The sequence below is a fragment of the Uloborus diversus genome, chromosome 6 (genome assembly GCF_026930045.1).
Source record: "Uloborus diversus isolate 005 chromosome 6, Udiv.v.3.1, whole genome shotgun sequence".
Lineage (NCBI taxonomy): Eukaryota > Metazoa > Arthropoda > Arachnida > Araneae > Uloboridae > Uloborus > Uloborus diversus.
Window position 1 is genome coordinate 45,186,875 of NC_072736.1, and position 20,213 is coordinate 45,207,087.

Genomic DNA, 20,213 nt, shown 5'->3' on the forward strand with positions numbered 1-20,213 from the left:
TTTCCATTTTTGATTTTGCTATATCTCCTGTTATTAGTTGTAGAAAAAAAACCATATATCAATTTTGTTCATTTTTAAAATCATAATTTGAATGAATGAAAAGAGATCAAAATCAATGATGTGCTCATTTAAGTACAAATTCAAAATTAGTACCGGATTGGTTGCAAGACAATTGGAACAAATTAGCTGTTTAAATGATGGGACAGAACCTCTTCAGAAGTGAAAAACATTGATAACACAATAACTAAGCAGACACACATGATTCATCATGTGTGTCTTTTTTATTCTTCAACTTTCTCAAAAAGTTAGAAAACTTGATCTGGAGGTACTCTGTTTAAAAAATCCATTGTAGCAATGCAAAAATGTGCAATGAAAATTGCTTACAAGTTTTGGAGCTCCTAGGATGTGTGTGTACATGTGTTTGGGTGTGTTTTCTTTGTGTTCCAGAAGAGACAGTACATTTTGCCCCAGTTTTATCTTTGAAAACAAGTTAATAATAAAAGTAATTTTTAACAGTTATGGAAGGCACTTATTGGTAAATTAATATCCTAAGCAGATAAGTTTAACAAAATTTCTGCTGCTCAAATTTGTTTTTCTCCTTAAATAAAAAACAAACCCAAAAATTAAGTAATAAATTGTTGAGATGGTTTTATTAGTATGTAATTTCTTATGCATAATTTAAGAAAATATTTTATTCTCATAGGCAAAATTGGACATCCCTTTTGGAACTCATCACACGTAAGTTTATCTTTTCAATTTTAAGTACCTTTGAAATATCTTGTACATTTTTGATATTTTAAAATGATGCTGCATATTTTTACAGCATTACTCGATTTGATTTAAGTATGCCAAGTGTTTATAAAATCTTGCACTGATTTAAAAAAATGTATTAAAAAAACGCCAGAGTTTTATTTTCACCCTTAGTTCATCAAAAACTTTTCAAAGCTAAAAAGTGAGCATCCAAATTGAATTGATAATTAGTATAGATTTCATGTTGGCGCAACAAAAGGGGATAGCACAATCTTACAAATTATCCATGATATCGAATTATGTTTGAGTTATTCAAGTTGCACTAAAAAGGAAGATTTCATTGGAATAAAAAAAAAATTCAAGAGGTATATGTATCTCAAAACAAACTGAACACATATTAAAACAAAAATATTTTGTTTTAATATGTATTGTAAAAAAATATTATTTAATTGTAAAGAGCAAAGGAAAAGTTATTATTGCGGTAAAAGGAATGATTATTAAGAAATAAAAAATGTTTAATGTTATGGGTGAGCTTGATGTTTAACTGTTAAGAAAAGAATTATTTATTTGATGAAAAATATTCATAAATCACTTTGTTCTCATTATATTTAATCTATTTCTAGATTTTCATAAGAATATTATTCAAATAACTCGAGTTGGACTGGGCGATATCGGAATTTCAATCCTGCGATATATCGCTCTCCAAATATTGATATTTTTGATATATCGATATATTCTTGGGGAGGGGGATTCAAAGGCTATAGTTCAGAGCATATTATATTGAAAATATACAAAAAACATTTCCAAATATAATAAATACATTTTTTTCTCTAATTCAAAACTTTCCTGGAGGGGGAAGGCATGCAAATGGTATAGCTCAATGCATGACAAAAGTTCTTTGCAAAGAAAAAAGTTTTAAATATTCAATTCAATATTTTGTTTAAATCTTTCTATTTGATCAGTCTCAATAACTTGAAGGTACTTTGAACTATATTTTGTATTGACGTCTTAAATAGTTTATTTTTAGTAATTTAATAGCTCTTGCTTTAAGACTTTTTACTTCATAGTTGAGTATCATTAATTAAAATACTAATAATAAATCTTAAAAGAATGCAGCTGTAAATTTTCGAAAACTATCACACCATACACCCATCAAGCACACAGAACTATGAAATATACCTTTAATTTATATGTCACTAGCTACATTACCTGACGTTGCACGGTCTACCTCGTAAATATAAGTTTCGTCTAGTGACGCATGTTTAACAATCAGGTTTAAAAAAGAAGGGGAAAAAATAGCACAAACATTTCCCCTCAATGTGTAGAAAGCACAATTTTATGGCTCAAAATTTAAATTTAGACATCATAGAATTTTTTCGTAATCATTCTGGATTTTCTGGCGAAACCCTCCAAGGTGGTCCACATACACCACATTTTGATGAAACAAAACTTATATGAATTCCTGAGCATCAAAGGATAAAGTGTGAAATATACGTAGAAGAGGCTAATCGTGCTATATTTAAGCAAACAAATTATTATGTCGAATTCCATTAAATTATTCTCCAGCTCCTGTGTCGAATGTAACTCAATTTTCTGACATTGCAACACCTTCCCTGATAACACAATCATTTAGAGTAAAATTACCCGCTATTAAACTGGAACCCTTTCAAGGTGGTGTAGAGCAGTGGCAAAATTTTTGGGAACAATTCGAGTTATCTATTGATTAGAACTCTCAGTTATCCACAATTGATAATCATGTTTTTCTAGGCGTATGTTTACAAGACGAACCAAAGCGCCTAGTAGACACAAATGTGATTGCAGATACCTACGATACGATGAAGAAAATTTTCATGTAAAAATACGGTGATAAAAATAGCATAATTCAAACACTATTAGCAGAGACCAGACAAGTGACCAAACCATTGCTTCGGTCACTCGTCTGGTCTCTGCTAATTCTATATTAGCTAACAGTTTCTTTGGCTCTCTTGGCTTCCTTAAGAGGTTTTCCATCTCCAGCTGAGTCACTTTCCTATGCCGGGCTGATGAGTGCTAATAAGCACAAACTGCAGTCCTCCGCTGGAAATTACTGAGCTGGCGGTGTATTTCATGTATGTCTGCTTTAGCCCAGGCTAATAGGCGGTAATTTACTGAGTATACCATGCTTTGCCTTCAATCTTCGAGTTGAACTGAACCATTGTTTCGGTCACTCGTCTGATCTCTGCTAATTCTATTTTAGCTACCAGTTTGTTTGGTTCTCTTGGCTTCCTTAAGAGGTTTTCCATCTCCAGCTCAGTCACTTTCCTATGCCGGGCTGGTGAATGCTAATAAGCACAAAACTGCAGTCCTCGGCTGGAAATTACTGAGCTGGCGATGTATATCATGTATGTCTGCTTTAGCCCTGGCTAATGAGCAGTAATTTACTGAGTATAAAATAAGCGTAGTTAGAACAAATTTTACTTATTTACAAACTGCTCGAATTTGTATCACCAGACCCACAGGTATATCAAAACTTACGAAATGTATTTTAGATGGTGGCAGTCAGTCCAGCTTAGTACATTCAAAATTAATCGATGATTTACAGCTTGAAGTAATCAGTTTAGGCTCTTTAAAAGTGAATTCTTTTGAGTCTACTGAAACGAGTAATGAACAACATCGAAAAACAAAATTCCAGCTGTCAAGTTTTTGGAACAAAGGAACTCTTTCTGTTTCAGCTTTTGAGAGTCACAATTCATATAACCCACATCCACCTTCTCCTACAGATATTGCTTTTTTTTTGCCCGAAACAGAAAACTTAAACTTGCTGATCCTCCAGACGATGAACTAGACTTACCAATAGAGTTGCTTATTGGTGGAGATTTTTATTGGAATATAATGAAAGCTGAATCGCCTATTAAAGTACCTGAATCTCTTGCTCTTATTCAATCTATTTTTGGTTTTGTACTCTCTGGCACACATTCCAATGTTATTTTGAAGGATATTGCCTCAGTCATGTTGCTGTGGAAAATTTATCAACGTGTTTAGATAATGATATCCACCATTTTTGGGACTTAGAGACAATTGGTTTTAAAGAAGTAATTTGTCACACCGACATGAATGCATTGGACTTCAAGATATTACTAGAATTTCATGATTCATATAGAATAGAAGATGGACGCAGAATTGTAAGATTTCCCTGAATGTTACCTGGACTTGCAATAATATTGAGATTGCTGGAAATCGAATTCATGCATTAACCAAACGTCTCGCCTCAAATCAATCTTTCAGATGTAATTATGAAGAATGAATGAAGAATTATATTGAGAACGATCAAGTTGAAGTCGCCCCTTCAATTGTAAATAACGAAAAAGAGTTTTATTTACCACACCATGCTGTTAAGAAAACTAAACAAGAATCTACAAAATCATGTTGTGTTTGATGCTTCTTCACAAATACCCAACTCACATTCATTAAATGATTCATTGGAAATAGGACCTAATTTATTACCTGACATTTTGTCTGTTCTGTTACGTTTCAGGCTACACAAACAGGTTTTAACTGGCAATGGTACACAAACTTTTTTACAGCTCTCTCTGAATGAATGTGACAGAAATGCCACTCGTTTCTTTTGGTTTCAAACGGTCACTACACCTCAAGGTCTAGAATTTTCAAAAGATGAAGTTGTAACTTATCGTTTCCAACATCTTCTCTTTTGTCTCGGTTGCAGCCCCTTTTTGCTCTCTGCTACTTTACGAGAACTAGCAACGATTCATAAGTCAGAATTCCCTCTTGCAGCAGCAGAAGTACACAAAAATTTCTACATGGATGATGTACGATGCACTTGTGTAGATTATGTGGACTGTATCTCAATAGTCAATCAACTTATTTCGAGTAAAACAATACATTTATTAAAAGTGTGTAAATATAAAATCATACAATGAACTAAAGAAACTGAAAATGCCTTCTTATCCACTAACAGAAATTACAACTAACAAACAATCAACTGGCTAAAATAATCAAAAACAGTTTTTATAACATAGGGGTATGTTTGCTGACCTTCTTGACGCACACTGCCAACGCGCCCTCTGTTTTAATGTATGCAAGGGATTTAACAGACGACATTCTTTCCAGTGCACAAAATGAAGAGGACATTGTAGCATTATATCATCAGTTTGAAGCTCTCACATCGCTTATAAAATTACCTATGGGTAAATGGGCTACTAACTCGCTACTACTCCTGTGTTTGGAAGGATGCAGATATTCAATATAACACTAATACACGTTTTAGGTATATCTTGGAATTCTCAAGGTGATACACTTTCACACGATTTTTCCAACATGAGACGTAGTTTGCTTGAAAAACCGCTTATGAAACGTCTACTTTTACGTACAAGGGCTAGTTGTTATGACCCCCTGGGCATCATTGCTCCAATTATTTTGCACAGTAAATAGCTTTCTCAAGATACATAATTACGCGGTATTCAGTGGGATGAACTATTGCCTCCCAACATAGTTATTAAATGTTGTAAATGTTTGGTGAACTGTCTCTCATTCCTTCTATTCAAGTTCCTCGCTGGATTGGATATGTCGCGAGGTCGATTGGCCGCGAACATATGAAAAATACTCGAGTATAAAATAAAACTTTTATTTACAATTTAAAAACATAGACGTCGTACATCCTGCAACTAGCAGGCATGCAAGTAGGAGAGAGAATCTAGCAAATAAGCGACTCGCTTATAAATAAATGTTTTTGCTGTTGCCACTCACTCGGTGGCTAAACTTTTCAGGATAAAGTAAAATTACATGCAAATTCGACTGAATATGCAAAAATAATAAGTCCTCTACAATACTCCCCTCTGAGTCTCGAACAGTTAGGGAGAGACGAATCTATCCGGAAAGCGAACTTGTCGTCCAGAACGCGTCGTCACTGGAACAGGAGTCGGAGTTGAAATATCCGGGCACAAATCCTGGTTAAGTAAATATGCCGGCTTTAACCTGTCGATAGAAACAGTCTTATCCGAACCTTTCACGGATATTACAAAGTCCTTGACCATCCGTTTCACCACTGGGAAAGGTCCGTCATACTGCGGTTGTAGAGGTCGTCGCACCGCGTCATGTCGCAAAAAGACGTGGGTACACGAGTCCAAATCCTTGGGGATGAAAACGCTAGGAATACCATGTCGTGACGCTGGGGTCGGACGAAGCGATCCAATTATCCCTTGCAGATTCTGCAGAAAAGTCGGACTCAGAAGCGGCAGTTTCGATTCCATGACGAAATCTCCAGGCAAACGAAGTGTCTCACCGTAGACGAGCTCGGCGACTGAAGACGCTAAATCTTCCCTGTAGACTGTTCTCAATCCGAGAAGCACTGAGGGTAGGGCATCTACCCATGCCGTACTTGAAACACAACTGATGGCTTGTTTTAAAGGACGGTGCAGTCTTTCAACCATGCCATTGCATTTCGGATTGTAAGCTGACGTTCTACTTAGTTTAATTCCGAACAAATTTGCAAACGATTTAAATAGCGAGGATTCAAATTGTCTGCCCTGGTCACTAGAAATGACTGAAGGAACACCGAAACGAGCAATCCAAGAAAAATATATAGCTTTAGCTACAGTTTCTGCGGATATATCTGCTATCGGAGTAACCTCCGGCCAACGCGTAAAGCGATCAACAATTGTCACGCAATAATTATATCCCCGACAAATTGATAAGGGCCCTATCAAATCGACATGAATATGTTTAAATCTTCCGTCAGGAAGTGGGAAGTTGCCATATGGGGATTTTGTATGCCGGTGAACCTTAGTTCGCTGACATTCTAAACAAGCCTGACAATATAATTTTATGTCTCCTTTCATACCTAGCCAAACATATTTTGCTGCTATTAATTTTGTCGTAGCGCGTATACCAGGATGAGACAAATTATGATACGAATCAAATACCTTTTTACGAAAAGAGTCGGGAACAATAGGTCGAATGTTTGAAGTTGAAATATCACAAAGTAAAAATTTATCCGAATTCGGAACTGGAAATTTTTTAATTTGCAGCGATCGGCTTTCACTTGGGTCATTCAATTTTTTTAAAAGCTCCGAATCATCCAACTGTGCGTTCGCTAGCGATTCCATATCAACAGTAGAGGGGATGGAAATTTCTTCGATGCGTGAAAGCGTATCTGCTACGATATTTTCTTTTCCTTCGATGAAAAGAATGTCTGTAGAAAATTGTGAAATGAAATCAAGTTGGCGTAAACGCCGGGGGGAAGCTTTTGCATCGCTTTTCTGACTAAACGCGAAAGTGAGAGGTTTGTGATCTGTATAGATCACAAATGGGCGTGCTTCTAACATATATCTGAAATGTATTATTGCGCTATATACCGCTAATAGTTCTCGATCATAGGTTGAATACTTTTGTTGCGTTGAAGTTATTTTACGCGAAAAGAAACCTAATGGTTTGAGACCTTGGGGAGTTACCTCATGCAGAGCCGCACCCATTGCAAAATCACTACAATCTGTTACTAATGCTAATTTTGCATCTATTGACGGGTAATGTAAAAGCGTAGCACTAGCCAGCAACTCCTTACATTTGTTAAAAGCTGCAATCGCTTCTTCTGATAAACTAATTTCAGTTTTAGCTTTCTTCTTTTTCCCTTTTAAATATTCATTTAAAGGAATTTGTATGCCTGCAATTTTTGGCAAGAAACTATGATAAAAATTCAACATTCCAAGAAAAGCTCGCAAACTCTTTACTGTTTTTGGCAATTTAAATTCTGAAATTGCTTTGACGCGATCCGGTAAAGGTTTGAAACCAGATTCATTTATTGAATGCCCCAAAAAATCTACCTGTGATACCCCAAATACGCATTTTGCAACATTAATTTTAATCCCGTAATCTTTGAAACGTTGAAAAAGAATTTTGAGGTGTTTTTCATGTTCTTTTTGATCTGCACTAGCCACCAAAACATCATCCAAATATACAAAGCAGAAATTAAGGCCACGCACCACTTCGTGCATAAATCGCATGAATGTCTGACTGGCCCCCGATAATCCGAAATTCATGTACGGAAATTCGAATAATCCGAACGGAGTTATAATAGCAGTTTTGCATACGTCTTCCGGATTTACTGGGATATGGTGGTACGCTTTTAACAAATCAAGTTTAGAAAATATTTTTGCACCATGAAGTTGCTGTGCAAAATCTTTTAAATATGGAACAGGGTATCTATCCTGACGCGTCATTTTATTTAACAACCTGTAATCCCCAGTCGGACGCCAGTCCCCGGACTTTTTTGGAACCATATGTAGAGGGCTGGACCAATTGCTACGAGAAGGTCTGCAAATGCCACGCTCTAACATATACTCAAATTCCTTTTTCGCAATTTTAAGTTGAGCTGGATGTAAACGGCGTGCTCGCGCTTGCACCGGGGGACCAGTTGTTTGAATATAATGCAATGTATTATGCTTTATTTCACTTTGCAACCCTGCAGCGGGCTGAGTAATAATTTTAAATTCATATAACAATTTATGAAATTTAGAACTTCCAGAAATACTTTTTATTGCCGGTATCGCAGAATTTAAAGTACGACCATTTGAGGTTAGCGATGTGAGTGGGTCAATAAGAGATTTTCGCTTAATGTCAACAATTAGGCCATAGTTTTCCAAAAAATCAGCACCAATTATTGGTTTACTGACATCTGCAACTATAAAATGCCATGTGAATTTCCTTCGTAACCCAAAATCTACAGCTAGCAATTTTGTGCCGTAAGTCTTAATATTTGAATTATTCGCAGCGGAAAGAACAAGATTGCTTTCTTTATGACTTTTAAAATGAAATCGAGGCACGCAGCTGACATCACTACCCGTATCAATTAGAAAACTTGAACCTGTATTTACGTCACTTATGAAAAGTCGGCGATTTAAATATTTCTGTACGGTTGACGCCGCATCAACTGACAGGTTTACTCGTTTTTTTTCTGGTTATAACTACATGGGGGTCTACATTTTGTTGCGTTATCCGAAAAAGTCTTATGATACCAGCAACAATTTTCAGAATTATCCGAGTTACGATAAAAACTTTTACTTCTTGACCGAGATTTAGAAAGCCTCCGAATTTTACTCCGGGATCTGCGAACAGATAATTTCTGAACCTGCTCAGTTAAACCCTCAATTAGGTTTTCCAAACGAGAAATTCTAGAATTTTCAGCTTGCGAGGAGGGAGAATTCACCACAGATACTGACGGAAGAGTCACTACCTCAGAGATTTTATCAGCCATAAGAGCTAACTGTGATAAACTTTCAGCACTAATTGCGAGAATAGCCTGCATATTTGAAGGAAGGTGACTTAACCATAAATTTTTCAAAAAACTATCATCTAGTTTATGGTTACTTAATTCCCGCATATCATGCAAAAGCTGTGAAGGTTTTTTATCCCCTAGAGTTAAGTCTTGTAACAAGGTTTTAATTTTCTTATTTTCAGAATGTTCAAACTGTTCAATTAATTTTTCTTTTAACTTATTGTACGGATTTTCCGCTGGCGGCGAATAAACTATTTCCGAAACATAAGTTAAATATTCAGAATCAATAGAAGCAATTAAATGGCTATATTTCGTTTGCTCAGTCGTTATATTTGCTATCGAAAAATTTGCTTCTAATTGAGCAAAATACAGTTTGACATTTAAAGGCGAAAAAATCGGCATTTTCATACCAATCCTATCAACGCTGGTCTCTACTTTAGATTCAGTCATTTTACTACTAGTAACCAAGACAAACAAAATGTAAAATCACTCACGTTGGTTGTCCGCATTCAGTCCTATAATAGGTCACCACTGTCGCGAGGTCGATTGGCCGCGAACATATGAAAAATACTCGAGTATAAAATAAAACTTTTATTTACAATTTAAAAACATAGACGTTGTACATCCTGCAACTAGCAGGCATGCAAGTAGGAGAGAGAATCTAGCAAATAAGCGACTCGCTTATAAATAAATGTTTTTGCTGTTGCCACTCACTCGGTGGCTAAACTTTTCAGGATAAAGTAAAATTACATGCAAATTCGACTGAATATGCAAAAATAATAAGTCCTCTACAGATACATTTCGGATGGTCAATATACGATTCATGTCTTCTGTGACGCTTCCGAACATGCCTACAGTAGTGTTCTTTACTTATGCACAGTTCAAGCAATTCACATCATGTGCTGTCATTATCGACTTGCTTCAGTCAAAAATGTGACCTTACCTCACCTAGAACTTTTGTCAGCTTTGACTAATTACTTCTTTTTGTCGTGAAACGAATTTGAGCTCATTGTCAGCTGTGTTATGGACTCATTCAACCGTAACTTTGGGTTGGATACCCAAATAAATGGAAAACATTGGTCTGTAAATGAGTTACAGAAATTCAAAACCACTTTAACCCTGTACAATGGCGCCATTGCCCTGGAAAAGAAAATCCAGCAGACTGTTTGTCATGAGATGCAACAGCATCGCTGTTGAATTCGTCACACATTTGGTGGAATGGTCCACCTTGGCCCTGTAATTGATATTTCACGTTTTAGCAAGTAGAACCTCTCTTATCCAAGCCTCTATTAACCGAAACTCTCCGTTAACCGAAGTCGGTTTCAATTCTCTTTTTTTTTCCTATTATTATCTAAAATTTTCTCTAAACGAACATCCATTTTTAAATTTTTTCTCCCCACATTTCTTTTGCATGTCAGCTGTTTTTTCCAAACTACGAGTGCAGATAAATAGTTTGGAATTCCTTCTCACTAGCTCAATTCTTGGTATGAGTATACTCTCCCCTACTTTCAAGCGTTCCTGTTCTAAACAAAAACACATGTCATTTCGAAATTTGGAAGGTCATACTGCCGAGGCCCAGAACAATCAAATGTTATTGCACCGTCTGATTGTAAGCAAGTGCAAAGAATCACCTCTTTTGTAATCTCAAGAGCAGAGAAGTTTTCTTCACAGCAGAATTTGAAAAGGGGGAGGTCACTCTGTGTCACTTATCCTTTGTGAACCTATTCCAGGAAAAGGGAAAAGAAGGAAAACCCGTTTGCTGTTCTCTGTCGCGTTGGGCTGGGCAGCTGGCCAGAATTCGAAATTTCCCGGAAATTTCGTGCTAATCTGTGGGTTCTCTTTTTCTGCTCCTACATTTTCGATCAGAATTTTCTTGAGTGCTATCAGTGAAGTTGGTAGTTTTGACCTGCCGGGGGATCTGATAGAACTAACGCATTGTTTTTCTTATTTTTGAAACTCATGTTTTCTTCTTTATGATGGCTTCCATTAAGAGAAAAAGAATCGTATTAACCATACAGGAAAAATATGATATTGTAAGGAGACTAGAATCTGGTGAAGCTGTTACAAAACTTGCGAAAGAGTTTCACGTTGGTGTGTCAACCGTGAGCGAAATGAAAAGAAACTCGGAAAAAATTAAAAAGTGTTTTGCTGAGTTTGATATCACGAAAGGTGCCAAATTCCAAAAAACAATGAAATTAACCGATCATACAGATTTAGATGCGACTTTGTACAAATGGTTTGTGCAGAAAAGATGTGAAGGAATACCCCTATCTGGACCAATGATTCAAGAAAAAGCTTTGATTCTCAACTCGAAGCTTGGTGGTTCTGATGACTTCAAAGCCAGTAGTGGCTGGTTAGAGAAATTCAAAATTCGCCATGGTATAAGGCAACTCAATATCGAGGGGGAAAAATTGTCTGGAAATGTCGCAGCAGTTGATTCATTTGTTGCAAAGATTGAAGATTTGATAAGAGATGAGAATTTATCCCCAGATCAAATTTACAACTGCGATGAAACCGGACTGTATTGGAAGGCCCTTCCTGAAAAAACTTTAGCTGCGGTAAATGAAACTTCTGCTCCCGGAAGGAAACGAATGAAAGATAGGGTCACTGTTTTAGCCTGCTCCAACGCATCGGGTTCCCACAAGCTTGAACTAGCTGTTGTTGAGAAAAGTAAGAATCCGAGATGTTTTAAGAATGTAAACAGATCTGCTCTTCCTGTACACTATTTAAATCAAAAAAATGCTTGGATGGATTCCAATTTGTTTTCCAAATGGTTTTTTGATATTTTCGTGCCTGCAGTGAAATCTTGGCAAGAAAAAAAACATTTGAATGGAGCGCTTCTGTTATTCGACAACTGTCCAGCTCATCCAGAACATAACTCTTTAAAATCTGGTAACATCCGGTGTTTATTTTTGCCCCCCCAATACAACATCTCTGCTGCAGCCTATGGATCAGGGAGTCTTAGAATCTTTAAAACGACGTTACCGAGAGCAGTTTATCAGTTTATCAGAAAATTACTTTTTGAAGGAGATTCTGAATCTGGTGCAGTTTCAATAGTTGAGTTTTGGAAAACTATCACCATCAAAGACTGCATTTATATGATTAGTGACGCGTGGGAATTTTTGCCGCAATCGACACTAAGACGAAGTTGGAGAAAACTTTTGCCGAATTTTTCAAGTGGCACAGATGAAAATGCTACTGACATTGCAAAAGATATTGTTACTGAGTTTTCAAGCGTTTTCAGCACAATGAAAGGCTTTGAAAATTGTGGTGATAGAGAAATTACAGATTGGTTGAATTGTGACATGGAATGTGCAGGCTTCCAGTTGCTCAATGATGAGGACTTAATAGCAGAAGTCCGGAATTCTCCAAAAGAAGATGATGATGATGAAGATGAGAATGATTCTGGAACAAATAAGATAAGTAACAATGATGCATTTGAGAGTTTTGCAAAAGGAACAGTGTGATTCCTCTGAACTCATGATTTTAAGAAAACTTCGGGATAGAGCTGCACGGCAAAGGACGGCGAAATTGCACCAGATGAAACTTCCATTTAAACCATTGTAAATTTTGTTCCAGAAATAAATTAATTTTCATTTATAATTTTAATTTCTTTAACAGTAAAAATAGCCATAACAGTTGAACGACGACTCTACATATTAAACTAGATGATTATAGATGAATTCTCGATTATCCGAAGTTTTCGATTATCCGAAGTAGGTTCGGGTCCCAATTACTTCGGATAATCGAGGTTCTACTGTATTTTAAGTTGTTACATACCACTGCTTGGATAATGCGCTTCATAGCAAACTAGATCACCGATGAAAAAGAAAAATGAATTAATGCTCTAGAGTTGGAAAAAGCTCAACAGTATTGGATTTCTATAGTTCAGCAGGAATCTTTCCCTCGGGAACTTGAACTGTTAAAGCACGGAGAATCTATACCAGACACTTCAAAAATTGCCAAATTTGATCCATTCCTCGAAAATGGGCTAATACGACTTGGAGGACGATTACAATTCGCTCAACTTTCGGACTCTAAACAACATTCGTTGTTACTTGATGGTTCTCATCTCTTCACCTCGTTATTGATCTAGCATACACGTGTTCGTCTGCACCACCTTGGAGTTAGTACCGTTCTTTCTGAAATTCGTGACAAATATTGGATATTACAAAGAGAGGCCATCAAGAAGGTTTTACGAAAGTGCAAAATTTCAAGATTATCTGGTGCATTACAAATTGAAGCACCTTTGCCAGCAGACAGGATCCGTTCATCATCTACATCTCTGTCACTGGAATTGATTTTGCTGACCCTCTGTATGTTTGTCACCTTTTAACGACACAAAGGCCTATATTGCACTCTTCACTTGTACTACAACCCGAGCACTACACTTAGAAACTGTTTCAGATCTTTCGACTGATCGATTCCTTATGGCACTTCAACAATTTGTTTCCCGACGTGGGATTCCTCACACAATTTACTCTGATAATGCAGCCACCTTTCATGCTACCAACAAAGAACTTACCAATCTCTGGAATGTTCTCATCTCCTCCAAGGTTCAGCAATTTTATGCTCACAAGGGCATAAATTGGAAATTTACTGTAGCAAGGCGCCTTAGTGCGGAGGATGGTGGGAGTGGATGGTAGGATCTGTGAAATCATGTTTGAGGAAAATTCTCAGGAAAACCTGTTTAGATGAAGAAAGCTTACGAATAGTAATAATAGGTATAGAAGCTGCTCTCAACAGCCAGCCGACTATACAAGAAAACAGCGAAGAGGAATTTGATGAAATGCTGACACCCCCTCATTTTCTCATTGGACACAAAATTACTTCTATTCCATTTTCCCCAAACTGATTGACAGCAATTTAAGGAAGAGATGGTGGGAACAACAGAAAATTCAGGACCATTTCTGGAACAGATGGAGCAAAGAATATGCAGCGCCTCTTGTAGAATTTGGTTTGCAGCGCCAGCAGAGTACAACTCAACTCGACTGGCCAGTGCCAGTGTTGATGTTTTAAAAAGCCTGCACTCAGCAGTCGGCAGCTAGTCATTTTTCTCTTAACTTGTCATGCTGTAGTTTTACCTTTGAATGTCTTTTACCTGTTTTTAGTTCTTTACAATGCTCGTACTTTTTTAGTGTTTTAAAGATATTAAATTGGTTCTTGTTAAACAAATACTATGTGCTCTTTTTTCCCAACTCTGCAAATATCTCCTAGATTTAAGAAATTTCCATGAAGTGAAACACCGTACAATGAAGCCGCTGATTCGAATTGTGGTTCTTTTACAAGAAGACGTTCAACCAGGACATTTATGGAAGAAGGCAGTAGTGGAAGAACTCATTCCGGGACAAGACAAAAAAATTCGATCATATGTCTTAAGAAGTGGTCGTCAAGAAATCAGAAGACCAATACAACTGGTCTTCCCTCTGGAAATAGAACAGGGTGGGGAGGATGTGAAGATTGCTCTTGACCTCGAGACGAAGAAAGAATAACTGCTGGTGAGGCTGGAAACAAGACCACTCAACTCGTTTCGTGTCTGTGTTTATGCTTTGGAATAACGAAAATTGTGGTACGCATCTCTTCAAGTTTCATGTAAACACAATGAAACATATTTCCTTTTATTGTGTACTAGTGGTACCCGCACGGCTTTGCCCGTAATAGAAAAATTAAAAGATCTTTTGGTTCGCTGGTATATTTACAAATAATGTGTGGTGAATTTTCTCGCCAATTGGCTTGTACCCATGTTACAATTCCACATTACAATAATTTCGTATCTCGCCAATTGGCTTGTGCCCATGTTAAGGTTCCACGTTATGATAATTTCATAATTTACTCGTTCATCTTATGATAATTTTGTTCTTAAAATTGAAATAGAAAAAGAACCACATCGAATTTTTGAAAAATCGCTTCAAGATGCACACTCTCATGCTACAAACGAACTTTGTGCCAAATTTCATGAAAATTAGCCAAACAATCTAGGCGTTTCACAGAGATCCTGACAGACAGAGAGACTTTCAGATTTATTAGTAAAGATGTCTAAATACGACAAATATACGGCATCAACCCCAGGGGTTTCATAAACCCCTTTGAAAACTTTCTTGGCTCTCAGGAGGTCGGTATTGACCATTTTGGGGAAACCCTGTGTTCGACTAAAGTTTGTCAGAAACTTCAGTTTGGTACTTTCCAATTTCATTGCGTTAACTTTTTTTTCTGAACATGCATATTTTAATAATTCAATTTTTAAACAAATCTAAAGCTCTTACAGTCCTCTTTGGATTCAAACTGCAAAGAACCATCTGCATCTCTTGTTCCACATGTTTTTATTTTTTTATTTATTTGTTTTTTGCTTTAACTGTCGTTTTGCAATACTTATGAAAACATTCTTTCCTGTTCTAAGTAATTTAATTTTGAACCAGGTGCATCATGCTTCAATGGAAATTCTATCAACTATAAATCTTCATGACTCTGTTTTTTAGAAAGCCCAAATAGATAAACATAAATTTATGTAGTTTTTCCTATGAATGTTATGATCTATTTCTTCTTTCATACAAAATTTGAATCTGCAAAGTACTACGCATACCTGTATGTGTATGAATATGTGCTATATATGTATATATTTTTATGCCAGTGAATTTTTTTCCAGCAAAATGATGTTTCTTCTTTACCAAGAAGGTTTCCGAATCATCATTCATACATCTAATATTGTAGATAGTGATTGGGACCAAAAAACTCAAGGGTACTACTTTTCAGCTCTATTAATCAATTGAAAATTATTTGTTTGAATGTGTTTGAAGTTAGTGAATTGTTTATCAATTCATGTTTTTTTAAGCAATCTCTTTTTCTGAGAAAGAGAAAATAAAGCATTTTATTAATTTTTAAAAGTATATCTATTGGATGAACTTTGGCCAAGACTTTATGTGCTACAAGTAGTGTGGTATATTTTTGAGAGCTTCAAAATGAATTTAAAATTATGCATGTAGGAAAGCAATACCCGCCTATTTTAATTGAAATTGTTGTTATAGGTGTTGAATAAAAATGACAACAATAAACAAAAAGAAACATTTGCCTGTGAACAAAACAATGGATAAATGAAAAGAGAAGTATAGTAATCTCTCATAGATGCATCATCTCTTTTACTGGTTTTTCCCAGCTATGCAATGATTATCAAGCATCCGAACTAAAAGAACATAAAAATTAATATAGACCTAAAAATAATCACTCATTGTCTGGCGATCAAGAGTCTCCCTTTGATGACTAAATAAAACACTTTATCAGCTAGGTTTTAAAAAGCCTACCGGCCACAGATTATACTCAATTGACTTTTTTTAATGTGTCAGTTTTATTTTAACCTTCTTATTTTATGAAACGAAAACAATACCAATTTTTCAGATAGCATTCCATACTGCCAATGATAAGAAAATCATATGTGAATTCCACTTAAATTTGTTTTTAAAAAATTAATATTTGAATCAATATTAATTTTTAATTTTCCATTACTCAATCTTTTATAAATATTCATATGTATAACGTTGCAGTTAGATCTTATATGGCAATTTATTTTAAGTCTTAAATAAAGTGCTACTAGTGGTAAATAACTGGTTACTAAACTAAGAGTGTCTAACAGCCACTAGCAAAAAACTAAAAATTGGAATTTTCTTGTCTAAATTAATTCAAATTATATATATAAGTTCCATTTATGCATCACTGCCTCAGATTGTAAAGGTTACAAATGATATGTTTAACTCTGCATACAAGTTAAAACTATTATAATAATGTTAAAAATGAACAAATAGCAATGGAAAAGCAGACTTGTGTTTCAGGTTTACAAGAAACCTCTCTTTCAATGCAAAAAAGCTGAGCTTATTGACGAAAAAACATCTAACAATAGTTCAGTTGAATAGTTTATTTTAACTGATGCAAAAAAAAAAAAAAATGATTTTCACTTTTGAGGTAATGCCGTGAGGCATTAAAAAATCATTGGAATAAAATTGAATTGCATGTATGCATTTGTTTTACTTATGTCTTTTTTTGTCAGTTTCTTTTCCCAATGTGTAAGTGAAAGATTATTGTATGCTCATATTAATAATATTACCATCTGCAAAATATTTACAGTTTGATTAGATTTTTGAAACTGATACAATTTTTTTCCCAATATTTTAGCATGTGGGTTAGTCCTCTACTTAGGCCATTGCATAATGCTTCAGTGACTGAAGGTGAATCTCCTACTAATTTTAAATCTGATTTATTAGATTATATATCATCTTATGGAGCTCCAGAATTAGATGAATGGCGAGAAACAATTAAAAAGCATGATTTTTCTCCTATTAGGTAAACAGAGTTTTTGTATGCTATAATTTTTTCTACAGAAATATGAAAAACTGTTTATTACATTTGGGTTGTAAAAGATGTATCTGAATTAGTCATTAGTGATTGAAAAGAATAATAGTGAAAATGGCAAATTATAAACCTATCACGATTAACCTGCATATTTCAATAAAAATATGTACATTGGCATTAAAGCTGACTTCATAAATATTGCTGAAACCCCAGCAATATTTATGAAGACACATACTCACATGACTAGTCATGCATACCCAACTTTTTTTTTCATTGTGGTCAAGCTTTAAATTAGCATAATCTGATGAATTGTTATAGCACCTACAAGGCTTGAGTTTTTTTTTTTTTTTTGAACTGCAGATTATTGTTTAGTTTGTGATGTGGTGAATTTTATTTTAGTTGTTTTCAAGATTTCTTGAAATATTTTTCTGGTTACTTATTTTTTTATCTTAAGAAGGAAGAATGATTTTATTTATTTATTTTTAGTATTATTATTTTTAAATATCTTACTCAGTTACAAATAATTTTTTTAATCCAAGAATTGTAATTTTTTCGTTAACCTTTTTTACAAATACAGCCAAGTGTCATGCTTCACCTACTTTTAGCTCTATAGTACTTGGAAAGCCTTTAAGATAGAAATTTAAACTTCTATCTCTTTAATTTAGCCATTTGATCATATTATGTTGTGCAATGTTAGTTTTATTTACAGTATACTCCCGATTATCCGTGCTAATCACCAGGCGGCGTAGCACGGATAATCGAAAAACACGGATAATCCGAAAAATCATTTAAGGAATATGCAGGGTAACTATTTAAGGGGAAATTAGAAAAAACTATGTATATACTCACACAAACCAGGAACTTTTCTTCGAAATGTATTGATTAAAAAAAATTGGTGATACATTTTTGTTTTCTTTGTTTGTTCAAATTGTTGCATATGTCCGTACAAATTTTTCTTACTGCAATTATTTCTCCGTAATTGTAACTTCTTTCACTCATGTAATCCAATAAATGTTCCACAGATTGTAGAGCAGTAGAATGTAAAATTGTATTTTCTTCATGTTCTTCATCTTCGTTTTCGGTATCATCACTTGTGTTTGATTCAGTAACAAGTTCAATGATATTTTCGTCAGTTAGACATTAAAATCCTGATTCACATCCATCGCTTTTAAACCACTCTTCGACATTTTCAGCGTCAACTGATTCGAAACCTTCGATTTCTTTAACTTCCTCAATGATGTTACCGATATTATCGGTAACATCATCGAAGCTTTAGAAAAGTGTGATTCCGAAATGATGCACGGATAATCCGCACTCGGATGATCGGGAGTATACTGTATTTTCATTTTTTTAATTATTTTTATTCACCCCCCCTTTTTATGTATGATGCAAATATTTTATAGCATAAACATTTAAAGAATTTAAAAACATTTTTAGAGTCGTTTTAATTGGATCAGTTCCTGGTAGACATGTGGGCTCTAGAAAAACCTCTTTTGGCCATCTGAAAGTTCGAAAAGTAAGTTTTCTCATGTAAAAAGAACTGCATTCAGTTTGAGCATATGGTTTCCAATCTGTAGGGTGCACCTCCCTAGAAAGGCATAAAATGATTGTAGGAAGCATACAGCTGTTACCAAAATATCAATTTTAAATAGACAAAAAAACAAAAGAAAGGAAATCAGCGTCAGAGAACAGAAAATCGGCAAAATGTCATTGTTAGGGTATTGGAGTTTGAGCGTCCTCAGTAACTGTGATATCTTTTCAATGACACCTCGATTTGAAAGAATGTTAACCTCAAATACAACTCGAACCATTGCATTAATATATTGGTATTTCACTAAATAATATATTTTAAGCACTTATTTTTCTGTAATTTTGTACTATTTGTTAAATGTTGTAAAACTATCGATGCTTATAAAGCAGTTTAATCATAAATATATTTTGGTGCATAATATAAAATCTGATAGTTTTTTTTTTAAACCCATTAAATAAATTGTAAAATCCAGGTAGCATTTATAAAATTGGATTGTTATGAAAATTGAGGGGGGGGGGAGAGGGCTCAGAACAATTTCTTTATAAAAAGAGGGGGGAGGGGCAGTTATAAAATTTATTGGAAACCATTGTCTTAAGCTCTACAAAATATTATGCTGTGCTACATTATGTGCTTTTTGTGCTATTCTAATGTTTTCTTGATACTTATGTGCATTTTTTCAAATCACGAGGCAATTGATTTTATTTTTGCTAGTGCAAGGTTTTTTGTTCATCTGAAATCACGAGGCAATTGATTTTTTCCGAATTTTTTGCAACAGATCCTTAACAGTCAAGGTCCTTCCAAAGAAGTTTGTTCATCTGACTGGCCTTTAATTGCTCAGTTTTCCAGCATTGGATCTTTAGGAGCTTCCCCAGACCAATGGTTACTTTCCGAATTTGCTGCAAGTTTAGGAACAGTAAAAGATTCATCTGCATCAATGAAATCATCCTCTTTGAAACTTGTAAGTCTTGTGTTGATACTTTTTTTTCTGATTTATTAAAAATTGCTCTAAATAATTGAGTAAAAGAATAAATGAGCACTATTAGTTGCAATTTTCTTGCTCTCTTTTAATTTGCATATCAGATCTATATTTTTATTAAAATAAAAAATTTTGTTTTAAAAGCATATTTTAGGAATATAATTTTTAAAAGACAATGACATATTTATACGCATATTATATATTTTTGACTACCAGAGTAAATTTTTGACTAGACGCTTGCCTGGGTTGGCACATTTTGGGAAGCAACAAAATGTGACTTTAAAATTATGTATTAAGAGTTAAACAAAGTTATAAGAATAAAGTCTACTTCAGGTAAGCAGAGGTATATTTTA

General features: G+C 34.9%; 1 protein-coding gene across 3 annotated transcripts in view; it reads left to right on the forward strand.

Annotated features, from left to right (window-relative positions):
* LOC129224310 (tyrosyl-DNA phosphodiesterase 1-like) overlaps positions 1 to 20,213 on the forward strand; it is a 61,964-nt gene that overhangs the window by 15,821 nt on the left and 25,930 nt on the right. For all 3 annotated transcript variants that reach the window (XM_054858745.1, XM_054858747.1, XM_054858746.1), the window contains exons 7-11: positions 704 to 738; positions 15,660 to 15,752; positions 17,177 to 17,344; positions 18,791 to 18,869; positions 19,660 to 19,842. In XM_054858745.1, coding sequence (XP_054714720.1) covers positions 704 to 738; positions 15,660 to 15,752; positions 17,177 to 17,344; positions 18,791 to 18,869; positions 19,660 to 19,842 — 558 coding nt within the window. The remainder of the gene's footprint in view (positions 1 to 703; positions 739 to 15,659; positions 15,753 to 17,176; positions 17,345 to 18,790; positions 18,870 to 19,659; positions 19,843 to 20,213) is intronic.